Source organism: Pezoporus wallicus, unplaced genomic scaffold, assembly GCF_028554395.1.
Source record: "Pezoporus wallicus isolate ANWC-B61680 ecotype Strahan unplaced genomic scaffold, APGP_CSIRO_Pwel_v1 scaffold_6362, whole genome shotgun sequence".
NCBI classification, from domain to species: Eukaryota; Metazoa; Chordata; class Aves; order Psittaciformes; family Psittacidae; genus Pezoporus; species Pezoporus wallicus.
The window spans coordinates 5,097,375-5,111,492 of record NW_026637663.1 but is presented as its reverse complement, the minus strand read 5'-3'; the positions used below and the strand labels follow the sequence as shown (position 1 = coordinate 5,111,492).

The 14,118-nt window shown below is 37.8% G+C and overlaps 1 protein-coding gene across 5 annotated transcripts in view; it reads left to right on the top strand.

The window, feature by feature from the left end:
• The window catches only part of PDE10A (phosphodiesterase 10A), a 365,274-nt gene that overhangs the window by 260,115 nt on the left and 91,041 nt on the right, over positions 1-14,118 (top strand). For all 5 annotated transcript variants that reach the window (XM_057406923.1, XM_057406922.1, XM_057406921.1 and 2 more), the window contains exon 2: positions 1,462-1,590. In XM_057406923.1, the coding sequence (XP_057262906.1) occupies positions 1,462-1,590 (129 nt within the window). The remainder of the gene's footprint in view (positions 1-1,461; positions 1,591-14,118) is intronic.

Below are 14,118 nucleotides of genomic sequence, written 5' to 3'. Positions count from 1 at the left end.
CTGCAGGTGGGAGTTGTTGGCTTGTGTTCTGGTATTGCTTCCTGAAGGCTTTCATAATAAACATTTGTAAGACATTTTAAAGGATACAGTCATTGACTAGCTTTTAAATTACACCATTGCTGTTTTCAGCATGTTCTGATACTGCATGAAGCATAAACTAGGAAAACTGATTTTATAGCACAAATACTATCTAAAAGAGGTCAGGGTTATTCAGAAGGAAGTTTCTCTTCTGCTGAACCTATGCTGCTTTCTGTAGAGGATTTACAATCACGTTTATATACACAACACAAGAGGAGAAGGTGTATTTAGTCATTACAGTGGTGTTACCCTTTTCCCCTCAGATCTCATTAAGGCTTTTGTACTCAGATACCTGGTCCCTCTGTGGCAGCCTGGAGCTTTGTTCCACAGGACAGGTGTGCTTCATTCCTGTCTCCTGAAAGCCTTGGCGCTCTTGTGTTCACTTCCCTGTGGCCAGTAGTTTTGTTCAGGGTATTTGTGAGGAGTATGATATCTGAAGGGGCCTACAAGGACGCAGGAGAGGGACTCCTTATCAGGGACTGTAGCGATAGGACAAGGAGTGATGGCTTCCGACTTAAACAAGGTAAGTTCAGGTTAGATACAAGGAAGAAGCTCTTTAGTGTGAGAGTGGTGAGGCCCTGGAACAGATTGCCCAAGGAACAGGTTGTGGCTGCCCCATCCCTGGCAGTGTTCAAGGCAAAGCTGGACAGAGCCTTGGGCAACATCCCTGCCTATGGTGGGGGGGGTTGGAGCTAGATGATATTAAGGTCCTTTCCAACACTAGCTATTCTATGATCAGATTGTAACTGTACGAATTTTTGGAATTTTTTTAGGGAGTGTTATGATCTGAGATTTTGAATCTTGCTTCTTTTTCCAAAATTTATACTGGAGTTTTCTTTTTATTGTAGATATTGTAAAGGCCTTTAATCTACAGTTACTTTTATCTTGATAACTCAATTACTAAGGCAACAGAGGGCATGCATGTGAAAGTTTATATTTCTAAAGTTACTTAAGTAACTCCAATACTTAAACGTTGCACTTGATTTCAGTGTTGCATAAGAGTTTTTGTTGCTTTTGCTGCCACTTGCCATGAGAATATTGAATTTGATGCTCTACGAGAAATACCAGTTCACTTCTATATCTTTCTACCCGGTTTCTTTACCAGTACATTATCTTGCATATCTTGGAAATAAATACTGTTAGAGTCATAGTAGTATATTTCTTCTTGGCTGTTTCTCCCAGGTAGTGTTTACGTCTACTGCAGAGGACTTTTCTTGTACAGAGTATCTTTCATGGATATGATCTGCTTCTACTGTTTTCTGAATGACAGCTCCTTTTTTTAACTGGATATTGTTCTGTCTGGCTGTTGCTGACATACAGATATTTTTTTCATGTGAAGAATTTCATACCAATAATGTAATCAATTAATATTCTCTCTTTCAGGTTTAACAGATGAAAAAGTGAAGGCCTATCTTTCTCTTCACCCCCAGGTACTGGATGAGTTTGTCTCGGAAAGTGTTAGTGCAGAAACTGTAGAAAAATGGCTAAAAAGGAAAAATAACAGACAGGAAGGTAAGTCCTTTTTCTTTGCAGTTAATATTTAGCTTTTAACAGCTCAGTTCTTGGTTTTAGATTTTAAAAAGGAAAACCTAGTTTTGGTAAAACTAGGCTGTTATAATTTTTATGCCAGGTTCTGGTAATTTTTGAAAGGCCAAATAGATTAACAATTTTATTTAATATTTTCAGCCTTCTGGCATTTCTATTTTGCAATATACTGGTATTCATTGTGGAGGTTCAGTTTACCCATTTTGAGTTGCAAACACTATTCTACCAACCTGTAATACCTGTTACATTCATATATTTTGAGAACTTGATTTGGTTGTCTTGGATCTAAAATTGTTAAGTTTTGGATTTAAATTGTACAGTATGTGCAGAATGTAAGCCTCAGTAACATACTGGATATACCATCTCAAAACACATATTAAGTCAGTTTTAGATACGAACATTGGTACAGAGGTTGTAAAGCAACATGTTGAATTTTCGAGGTATTTCTGCTGGGTATAATCCCTCACATGCTCAGATAACTGTTCCTTATGAGTTGGCCTGGGTTGGTGATGATTGTAAATTTTGTGAGATTGTGTGCAGATACAAGATTCATGCAATTCTAACAGTGACGTGGAATGTAAGAGGTAAAATGCAAAGGAGTAGATTATTAAGAAGGTGATGAAAGAAACACTGGTTTTACTCTGTGAATGCATTGCTCTGTGCCTGACTTCTAAGGTTCTTGGGGTTTAAGTTCTGGTGATAATTCTCATTTGAAATAGAGGAGCTATGTCTTCTTCCTAGGATATAACAGAGTTTTTTCTGCAGAATTACAGAAAAAAGAAATTGGTGATCAGGGTCAATAAGACTATTTTGAGGCAGATTTTTGGTGGTGCTGACTAAAGAGGTTACCTGATGGGAGAGTAAAATTCTGTAACAATAGACCACTTGTTTACTACTTTCTTTGCAGTTTACAAACTGCAGCACTGCAGGATGTCTGTCATTATAATCCACAAATGCAATCAGAAAAATAGTGTTACAAATTGAGTGAGTAAGTCATGACAATGCTTTTAGTAGACAGAAGAAATACTTTGATGTTACAGGAAACAACTAGTACTTATTTTAAAGAACTATGTTCCTGTGAAAATTATAATTTTCTCTAAGATTCTTGAAATCACTACAAGAAGTCATTGCTTGTTTGAAATAGTTTATAGTCTGGGTCAAGGATCTTGATGCTAAAAATAAATGAATGCTTTGGATAACATTTTGGCTTCAAGAAGCTTATATTGTTAAGTGGAATTTATTATCATTTGCTCAAAGTTTACCCTTTTTGTGAGGGAGAGAGTGGGAGACCTGAAAACACATTCTTGTGAAAGTGCTCATGAAATTTTTTGAGCCGACTACAAAAGCAAAGTAATGGCTGACCACTGTCTTCCTAAAGTTTTAATTTCACTGAATAGCTGCAGTGGTGTGATTTGTCCATTCCTTTATTAAACTTTAAACTTCTGTTTTATGGCTAACTCTCCCCGAACTGTTTGATTAAAAGTGTCAAGCAATAATCATGCTATCATTATCATTCAGCTTTTTATCTGTTATGATGAAGTGGGTCTTTGCCTTCCCTGCTGCTTCCTTTTTTCTGACATTGATCTTTAAGGTGGCCATATTTATCACACTAAAAGTAGTTATGCAAATGTGGCTTTCTTAGTGTTGGATTTCTAGATGAAAATAAGCAGAACTAGATTTAAAACTACACTTGCAAAGTGAAAAAGAATAATTTAAATTCATTTAGTTTGTAGAATGAAAAGGATACTGATTAGCCTTATCCGTGATTTTCTTCTAGAAAGACAAAGTCTATAGTTACGTAAAATACCTCTGATAACAAAACATCTTTATTTGTCAGAATGAAGTATTTTTAAGAAAGAAACTTACTAGATGATGTACTCAGTTCATGTTATGTATGTACAAATCCTACTGTCTGAGTAATGGTGTCAGTGAGAAATGAGAAGATGGAACCGATTCTTCTGATGTCAGCATGGATCTGTGGTGACTTAAAGTGAACATTTATCTCTCTTTACATCCATAGGGGTGTAATTTTCCCTTTATCCCTCTTGCTTTGGTGTAGTCTACTTTATAAATGTTCACATTATGCAATATGATACAGACAGGAAAATGAGGGTTTTTTTGGTTTTGTTTGTTTTTTTTTATTAGACAGTTGCCAGGCAGGCAAAATGCTGTTTTGAGATCTCTGGCTTAGTGTCTGTACTCTTATACATTGGTGACGCAGAACAGTAATTAACCTGTATGCAGAAATTGTGTCCTGCCTGATTTACAGGCATCCAGCTGTGTGTACTCTTCAGCCAGAAGTCAATTGGCCTGCAGCCAGGGTAGTTTATCTGAATTTCATTAGCATGAACATAAGCTGAAATGTCTGATTCAGACTTAAGTGAAGTAAAATTTATCTGTGACTGAGATTTATTGAAATACTTACTTTAAATGGATTTTGTTTTCTTTTTTCTTTTTTTATGGCTTAAAGTGTTGAAAAGGGAGGCAATCAGTAAGTACTCCAATGTTTAAGGTATAAATAGATCCCAAAATATCATGCAATACGTCATCAGAGTATACCAGATATATCTTGTGTTATCACAGTAAATGTTAGATTGAAAGTCACTCATGACAAGTTGATGGTGATCTACCTGGGATTATAAGATTTTTTATTTATTCTTTTTTTTTTTTTTTTTTTATGTGGTTGTGGTGGGGTGTTTTTTTTTGGTTTTTTTTTTTTTTTTTAGTGTATTGGAGAAAATCTGCAAAGGCAGCACTGGGAAGGAATGTTGCTCATACTGATATCTGGATATTCACTTTTTGAACCCTGACTATATTCTACCAATTAAATACATGCTCAGAACATACCCAGGCCTTGTATTGTTGTGCATAGCATTTCTAAACAACACTATTTGTACTAAACTAACGCTTGAGTTTTGAATTTTTCATATCCAGATCATAGTGAGTTATGCAGGACTCTGAATGAAACTGGAGCACAAACTGGACTGCTTCTCATGCAAAGAAAGTATTTTTGATTGGCTTTAGCAAGAAAAAGTTAACCAAGTAAGAGGATGTCTCGATAAAAGAAACAGAAAAGATATTTCTGGGCTAATTTTAAGTCTTCTTCAAAATTGTTTACGTATTAGCTAATGAAGAAACTTGTCTACAAGTCTACACATTAAGCCTACTAGTAGTCTGAGTTTTGGTCTGTACTTCATGCATTATGTTCTTATGGGATGGTGTATAAAGTTTATAGGTGAGAAAAAGCTCTTAATAAAGACATAGTAAGAAGTGTCTTTGCTTGATCACTAATCTTTCTTCAGATGCTGATGTAAGTTAGACCAATAAGATGTGTGATCTTGCTTTAAATATTCGTTAAAGGTACCTCTAAATAGAAGGTGATATTTTTTAATGGACTTTCAGAGTTAGTCTTCCAGAAGGAGATCTTTTCTTTTCCAGATGCCTAGAAAGAATACTCACAAAACTCGGATGATGTCCTCTGTTTGTCCTTTTCCATATCATTCAAGCAAAAAGAACAGATGACTGTAGCAAGAGCCATAAGATTATGGACGTTTTGGGCTCTGCTGGGTAGATCCTCATCTCCCAACAAATTTCTCAGAAAAATATTTAAAGATCTTAGTTATATTATTTGAAACTTCACAGCCACAGCAAAAGGCTAAGCACACTGATTATAAGTGATCTACACATCTTTTGCACTGCCAGTAGTGAATTTCACAGGTGCCTTTCCTAATTTTTTAGTGGTGTTTTTGTATAGGAAGACAGGACAAACTATTGGCAGAGAGTTTCTAAGGGAAAAGCTGCGTGTATCCTCTCTTGGTCTGTGGGAGCAAAGTTATCACTTCCCTAAGGGGATGGCCCTCATGTTCATCAAAGTGCATGATCATGTGCTTAATTAGTGCTGAATCTGGACATATCACAACAGCCTTATCCATTATTTTCTTCCAGCAGTATGTGCAAAAACCATTTAAAGTCATGTATAGTGGGGACTTAAGGTGCTTTGCTATCATAAAAATACTCTTGTTAAGTAATTCTTAAATACTATTTTTTTAAAGTTTTAAAATGGAAAATTGTATATAGAATAGTACATTTGGTACGCAATATGGCACTGATTATACAAAGTCAGAAGTTAGTCTGTTAAGTGCAGCGGACTTCCTGCATTTACAGGAACCCAAAATTTCATAACTGACCTGTTTTAAAAAAGAAAAAGTGTAGAAAATAGAAAATAATTGCTTAATATAATGTTAGTGTGATATTGCTGTAATGTTTATTCAGGATGTGTAGTCCTCAAGAAGACATGACATAATTTTTCCTGGGCTTTAAAATAGTCTTATTGTAAGTCCAAGATATTGCCATCCTAATACTAGTATTTCCATTTACTGCCTTTATAATGTAATACCATGCTGTAACCTGCTGTGCATTCAAGCAAGAAGAGAATATATTACGTAATATGACCAAAATATTTAGCATTTTCTGATATTTCCATATATGACTTGTTGAAACTGAAAACACATGAAATTACTTTTGAAGTAATTTTACATATATTGTTTTATGGACTGTTGGTTTTTCCTGTTACACGTGCCTGTATCCATCAATTTCCTGTCCATTAAATATGTATTTGATAGATAGGTTATTGGTAGTATGATCCAAATGATTAAATGGGTGTATTTGTTTTTTTCAGTTAAAGGACATGTGTGATCATTCAAAGTACTTCTTTTTTATTTACCACTACACAACAAATCTGAGTGCGTTCATTGCTACTCTTATGGAATTAATGTAAACAGTCTGGCTGACTGCTGTATAAAATGTAGTTCTTAGTTATTTACACCATGAGAATATCATGCACTTATCTCATTCTTGTTTTATTTCTTGTGAAGCAAATGTGATAACCGTGCGTGGGTTTGAAATTCAGATTAAGCCACAATTCTGTCCTTTAGCTCAGCCATTTAGCTTTCACCTTTTTTTCCGTCTCCTTTCTACTATATGCCCTAGAAGTGGGCAAAGATGGCAGTCAGATTTGGTACATGGGATGACTTAATGGATCGGAGGAGTAGGATCTGTGGCAAAAAACTTTGTCATACCCAGACTTTGAAACTATATACAGAGAGAGAATTAGTTTACTAGTCCTTCAAGATTAATACTAAAAATGCTGTGTAGAGGAATGTTGTTTGTGCTTTAGCTGAGATTATTAAAATATCTGTTCTGTAGTGTATTAGCTGTAGCACTGTAGATGAAGGATACTCAGAAGGTGATACTCTACAGCTTGCTGCAGTTCTGACATCTTCCCAACCTAGGCGAGAGGACCCAATATGGCAGCATGTTAATTAACTCCTTGATTTATAGTTAGACTGTCTTAATATTTCATTGGTGCTGCAGACATGCTGTTTAATTCTGATGCAGCCCTGCTTTGCTTATGTTTGTGATATCCAAGTAGGCAGCAAATACTTGGCAAAAAGCTAGAGTGAATGTGGGAATGATTTTGGTAATGCATGAGGTGCACCATAGATACTGTTGCAGCAGCTCTTCATGCTTCTGACTACCAAACCCCACTACTTACATATTTTGATGCCTGCCTTGAAGATTTTTTTCTTGAAATAAGACAAAAAGGATGAATCCTCCAGTCCCATTCGCCCTAGTATAAGTGGGTTAATTGCTTGTCCTGTTCTTACTCTTCCCTCAGCATCTGCTAATGGCCAGTTGGAGACAAACTGATGAGCTAGGTGGTCTTGCTGGTCTGAACCAATGTAACTGTTAAGATAATGACAGGCGCTACTTTCCTGGGTTAATATCCAGACTGATAAAAGTTGTCTTTGTTGGAGTGTTTTTCTCAGGACAGTTGCAATAATATCTGGGGGCTAGGCTGCATAGACCTGATTTGATACAGTCCTTTCTTCTGCAGAGATAAAAACTGATTTGTAGACTTCTGTATTGGGTATTTTACAGTTTGCCATTTTTTATGTGTCTAGGAAGTTTGTTAGTGTATCCATATTTCAGAGATAGATGTGTTAAGTGATGGCACTTTCTGGAACTGTGCTAGAGCTTTACATGGGAACACCATTTTAGTCAAGATGATGAAAATGGCATGCATCCATCGCAGGTACAGAATAATTTTGGAGCTGATTTCTGGGCAGACTGCTGTGTCATTGCTTTTAAAAGTTATTTGATTGCTGCATTATTTCGTGAAAGTCAGTGATTGTTCAAGTATGGTTGTTTCTTTTGTGTGTGTCCAGGTCAGTGGGGTTATTATTGTTTTCCTTGAGTTACTAAGAGCCAGCTTAGGAGAGAGTTAGAATCATAGACTCATAAAATAGTTAGGATTGGAAAGGACCTTAAGATCATCTAGTTCCACCCTCCCTGCCATGGGCAGGGACACCTCACACTGAACCATGCCACCCAAGGCTCTGTCCAGTCTGACCTTGAACACTGCGAGGGATGGAGCTTTCACAGCTTCCCTCGCAACCCATTCCAGTGCCTTACCACCCTTACAGTAAAGAACTTCTTCCTTATATCCAATCTAAACTTCCCATATTTAAGTTTTAGCCCATTACCCATTGTCCTATCACTACAGTCCCTAATGAAGAGTCCCTCTCCAGCATCCCTGTAGGCCCCCTTCAGATACTGGAAGGCTGCTATGAGGTCTCAGCACAGCCTTCTCTTCTCCAGGCTCAACAGCCCCAACTTTCTCAGCCTATCTTCCTACAGGAGGTGCTCCAATACCCTGATCATCCTCGTGGCCCTCCTCTGGACTTGTTCCAACAGTTCCATGTCCTTTTTATGTTGAGGACACCAGAACTGCATACAATACTCCAGGTGAGGTCTCACAAGAGTAGAGTAAAGGGACAAGATCACCTCCTTTAACCTGCTGGTCACGCTCCTTTTGATGCAGCCCAGGATACGGTTGTCTTTCCGGGTTGTGAGTACCCACTGAAGCCAGCTCATGTTCATTTTCTCATCGACCAACATCCCCAAGTCCTTCTCCACAGGGCTGCTCTGAATCTCTTCTCTGCCCAACCTGTAGCTGTGCCTGGGATTGCTCCGACCCAGGTGTAGGACCTTGCACTTGGCATGGTTAAACTTCATGAGGTTGGCATCAGCCCACCTCACAAGTGTGTCAAGGTCCCTCTGGATGGCATTCCTTCTCTCCAGTGTATCAACCGAACCATACAGCTTGGTGTCATCAGCAAACTTGCTGAGGGCGCACTCAATCCCACTGTCCCATGTCAGCGACGAAGATGTTGAACAAGACCGGTCCCAACACTGATCCCTGAGGGACACCACTCGTTACTGGTCTCCAGCTGGACATTGAGCCATTGACCACAACTCTTTGTGTGCGGCCATCCAGCCAGTTCTTTATCCACTGAGGGGTCCATCCATCAAATTGATGTCGCTCCAATTTAGAGACAAGGATGCCGTGTGGGACAGTGTTGAACGCTTTGCACAAGTCCAGGTAGATGACATCAACTGCTCTACCCCTGTCTATCAGTTCTGTAGCCCCATCATAGAAGGCCACCAAATTGGTCAGGCAGGATTTCCCCTTAGTGAAGCCATGCTGGCTGTCACCAACCACCTTGTTGTTTTTCATGTGCCTTAGCACACCTTCCAGGAGAATCTGCTTCAAGATTTTGCCAGTCTCAGAGGTGAGACTAACTGGTCTGTAATTCCCCAGGTCATCCATTTTCCCCTTCCTGAAAATGGGGGTTATATTTCCCTTTTTCCAGTCATCGGGAACTTCACCTGACTGCCATGATTTTTCAAATATGATGGCCAGTGGCTTAGCAACTTCATTCACCAGCTCCTTTAGGACCTGAGGATGGATTTCATCAGCTCCCATGGACTTAAGTATGTTCATTTTGGCTGTGAAAATATTGAGGAGGAGTTAGTGAAAAAGTCTTTCTCTGTTGTGTTGTCGGGCTGTTCCTTTGGGCAGATGAAAAAGGTTAGTCGAAAGGGTATATAGATTAGCTAGATCAGGAATTGTTTTAATATACAGAAATAATGAGCAGTGGCCTCTTGGTAGATAATACAATGGTCTTTACTAGTGATGTTTGGTTTTGTTTTTTTTTCCCCCAGTATGTATCTTGCTGTTGAAGCAGTTATTGGGTTTAGTCTTTGTGATTTGAATGTCCATCCCTAGCAGACTTCAAAACCCTACAAAAATAAGCTTGGTATATTAGCTAAATATGGGTCTAGATTTTTTCTTCTAATTTGATGAAGTGAGAGTTTATTGTCTATTTTTTTTTTTTTGAGTGGTTTAGGTGAAAGAGGGGATTTTTCTGGTTTTCTGGAGCTCTCCTGCATATTTAGAATTTTTTAGATGGTCAGAGATTTGCAGAGGGTGATCCATTAATGATGAGATGTTTGGCCTTAGAAAGTAGATGTCACTGCTTGGTCTGAAGTCCCTCTTGAACTAATCATGCTAATCAAGTTATATCTAGAGCAATTATTCTCAATGTGTACTAAAACTGATGTTTGCTGTGTCTTTGTTAGGCTTGAATTAAGAGTCTGTGTTTTTTTTTTCTCTCTGGAAACTGGATCATCTTCTGCCTGTATATGCTACATAAGAAAGTAAACAGCCTGTGGTTTTTCTGATTTGCCAGTCTTTAAAGTACATCAGGGCATGAAGTTTCTTTTCTTACTGAGAAACAGGTTTCTTATTTTTTAAGTTGTTCCTTATCAGTTTACATTTTGAAACTTTCCAGATTATCAATGTCATCTATAAAATGTGGGCAGTGTAAGAGAGTATTGCAATAATGGGTTCATGAGTATTGCGTGCGATACAAAACCATTTCCCTCCTATGCAAGACAGTACTCCTTAATGTTGTCTGGCCCTGCTGCTCTTTGCTCTCAGATAGTTTCCCTCTTGTGCACAGAACATTTGGTTTTAGAGTAAAAATGAAGCCATAAAATAAAAAAAAAAAACAAAACAAATCTTTCACTAGTTGATGAACAAGCTCCATTCTCATCACGTGTGGAGACTGTATATCCATGTAGGCAACACTTTTTAATAATGATTATTTATGGTGATGTAAGCTAACTTGTTTTACCTGCATTGAAATGGAGTAGGAGGATTCCCATGTGCTGGAAGCTGAGAAAGCAATAAATATGAACACGGGAATAGTCATTAACTTTTATGGGAAAGTAGCTTTTTAACTCCAAGGACAAAAGTATTAACTTGGGAAATGTTGTCTGGATGAGGCCTCTAATCACTGACCCATGAGGATCAAAAGACAAAATGTGAACTAAGTATATATGTTAGCATTGTTTATTCTGTCCATTAAATGAGATTTATATCTTTGGTAAAAGCACAATATGTGGTCATGCAGTTTAATAGTCCATTAAACAACATCAGCACAAAGAAAGGATGATTAACATATTTATTCATGGATGATCTGTATGTGAGTAGTGAAGACAGTTTAGCAAACTCCTCGATACCTTGTCCATATCTAATACATGTGTAAACATTCTGCCATCTCTTTTATTTCTGAGAAAGTAAAGGAAGTCCCGAGGGTAACTGAAAATATATCCTTTTCTGTGAGAATGGCTAGTTGGGTATAAATGATAAAGCTATACTCCATAAATAGATGATTTTATGTTTCTGTGGGTGGAAGCAAATAATGATATTTACCTTAACCTCATATTTGCTACTAGTGAAGATTTTCAGCAGAAAGTGAACTTCTGAAACTGCTTTGTTGTCTTAAGACTTTAAATTTAGATTGTAAAGACAGAAAAGCGCAGACATCAGTATATTCGTAGTATGGGCATAATGAATACTTACCAATTTTCAGTGTCATCCTATCATGATTTAGCTAATGATGATGTTCAGTTACTTCATCCTTCAAAGTATCTTTGATTACATAGAGTTGTAGACTAGTTGTCCTGTTGTTGTCTATCACATTTAGTGCATGTGCATGTGATTCAAACAGTGTGCTTTTCATGGTAAATACTCATTGTGTTTGTTTATCTCAATGGTCACTGGTAGGTCAAGTGCTTTGAAGATGCAGCTTTGTCCAAAAATGACTTCTTCATACTAAAGCATAATGAATTAAATCCTGGCAATTAACTTTCAATTAGATGATAATAAACTACTTTTTTTCTTCCATTTTTCTTTTCTTTCTTCAGTGAGATTCAAAGATACAGGTATTAGAGAAAAGGTCCTCATGTAGATTACTAAATTGCTAAAATCTGGGAAGTGAACTATAGGAATGCCTAGACAAATTTCCCTGTAGAGGTCATCAGCAGTCTGAGAGGAATTTTTATTTTCATAGGCTCTCTGGAAAAATGGATGCATACTAGGATAAGCCAGTGTGCCCAGGCATCCAAGAAGACCAAGAGCATCCTCGCTTGTATCAGAAATAGTGTGTCCAGCAGGACTGGAGGTGTGACTGTCCTCCTATATTCGGCACTGATGAGGACGCACCTCGAATACTGTCTTCACGTCTGCAAGAAAGACGTTGAGGTGCTGGTGTGTGTCCAAAGAAGAGCTACAAAGCTGGTGAAGGGTCTTGATCGCAAGTCTTGTGAGGTACAACTGAGGGAACTGGGATTGTTTAGCCTGGAGAAAAGAAGGCTCAGGGGACCTTGTCACTATCTACAGCTACCTGAAAGGAGGTTGTAGTGAGGTGGGGGTTGGTCTCTTTTCCCAGGTAACAAGCAATAGTACAAGAGGAAAGGGCCTCAAGCTGCATGAGGGGTAGTTCAAATTGGATATTAGAAAACATTTCTTCACCAAAAGGCTTCCTAGGAAAGTGGTGGAGTCACTTATTTAAAAGATACGTGGATGTGGAACCTGGGGACATGGTTTAGTGGTGGACTTGCCAGTGCTGGGTTAACAGTTGGACTTGATGATCTTAAAGGTCTTTTCCAACCTAAACGATTCTGTGATCCCGTGATAAAGTTTCAGAAGTACTGAAAATTAAAGCCAGATGCATAGAGGCTCAAAAGAACCTCATAAAGCTGAGTAATTGAAGAATAAAGTATTTGGATAAAAATAAATTTTGACTGATCTTTGCCTCTCAGGCCAAGTTGCATGACACAAATCACATTTACAAGGCTAAACTAGTTTCCCTTCATCCCAAATAGGATGTTGCTTCCAAACTACCTCCGGGAATGGTCCTGGTCAGAGTGCTAGTCATCTCATCTGAGCCCAAATAAATGTTTTTGGAAAGTGCAAACTGGCAAGGTGCAAGTGGGTGGGTGGGTGCTGTGGGTGCAAACAGTTAATTGGATACTAGCGATGTACAAGCCCAGTCTCCAGCCCTATTTCCTCTGATACTTAAAGCTTAACCTGAATTAGCTAGTGCAGCTTAAGGAGCAATGCTGAGAATATAGTGAAAAAAAACAGCCATTAGAGCTTAGCAGCAGATAGATAGTACAGCCAAATACAACCAAACAGGAAACATTGTTAAGTCATTGTAGAAATTTGCAATTATTGTGAAGGTCAGATGCTCTGTACAGTTAATGTCACCTTCTCAGGATACATAGATGAGCAAAGATGATCAGATGTGTAGAAGTCTAAAATCTATATTTCTGAAAGCTCAAAAAACAAGCAAGAAAGTAAATTTTTTTTTAACATAGATCTTTTTGTTGAGCCAGTATGTGATAATGTACCAGTTCTCTCAGGGCAGCCAGGCGGACAATGAACTGTTTGATTAGTACTGTGTGAGGGTTGGGGGAATCATTTAACCTGATGTCATTGGAGAATGTATTCAGGTAACAGCACACTGAGTTTAACTATGTTTAATTATTTTTTAACCATTTAGAAAATTTGAGTTAAATGAGTGACTATCGATTGAGGAACAGGAGGAAATTATAATCTTCTCTGGATCTGAGAGAGATGGATCTTTTTCTTTTCTGTGGAACTCTTAAAGCTTAGGTGTAAGGTTTTGTGGGAAAACATAATAGGTTATAAAACTGGTGTCAACTGGTGTTGAGTAAATAACAGGTATAAATTTTATTTGTAGGACTTGTCTTCTTTAACCATGAGGACTGAAAAGCTAAAAGAAGAACTAGTTGTTTAAAGAATAATATTTTCTCAACAGTAATGTTGAGTTTGTCTTCTATATAAATTCCATGCAGACATTTGCATCTATTAAACTAAGTATCTGACATTTGAGGATGGTCATTTAATGTCTGTAGATCTCGTGCTCTTTTATAGGGTTCTTGTTGCTGTTGTTAGCAAGGTCTGAATTTTTTGCACAGACCAATGCGTCCAGTTCAATTCAGCCACTAAAAGACCTCCACTCCTGATAGCAATATTACCTCTTTATAAAGCCTGTCTTGCTTGTTATCTTTACGCTGTTACAACTTCTTTGATACTGCTAGCAAACTGAGGGTGATTCTTCATTCTGCAAAAAAACTGAGCTGTAAAGTTTTATAATTATAATTGCCACAATGAAGACAGTTGAGAGATTTACCTATTTCATGACAGCAGAATTGAAAGGCACCCTGCAAAATGGATTGGCTACAGATTTGAAACAACAGGACGTCCCTTTTCACACA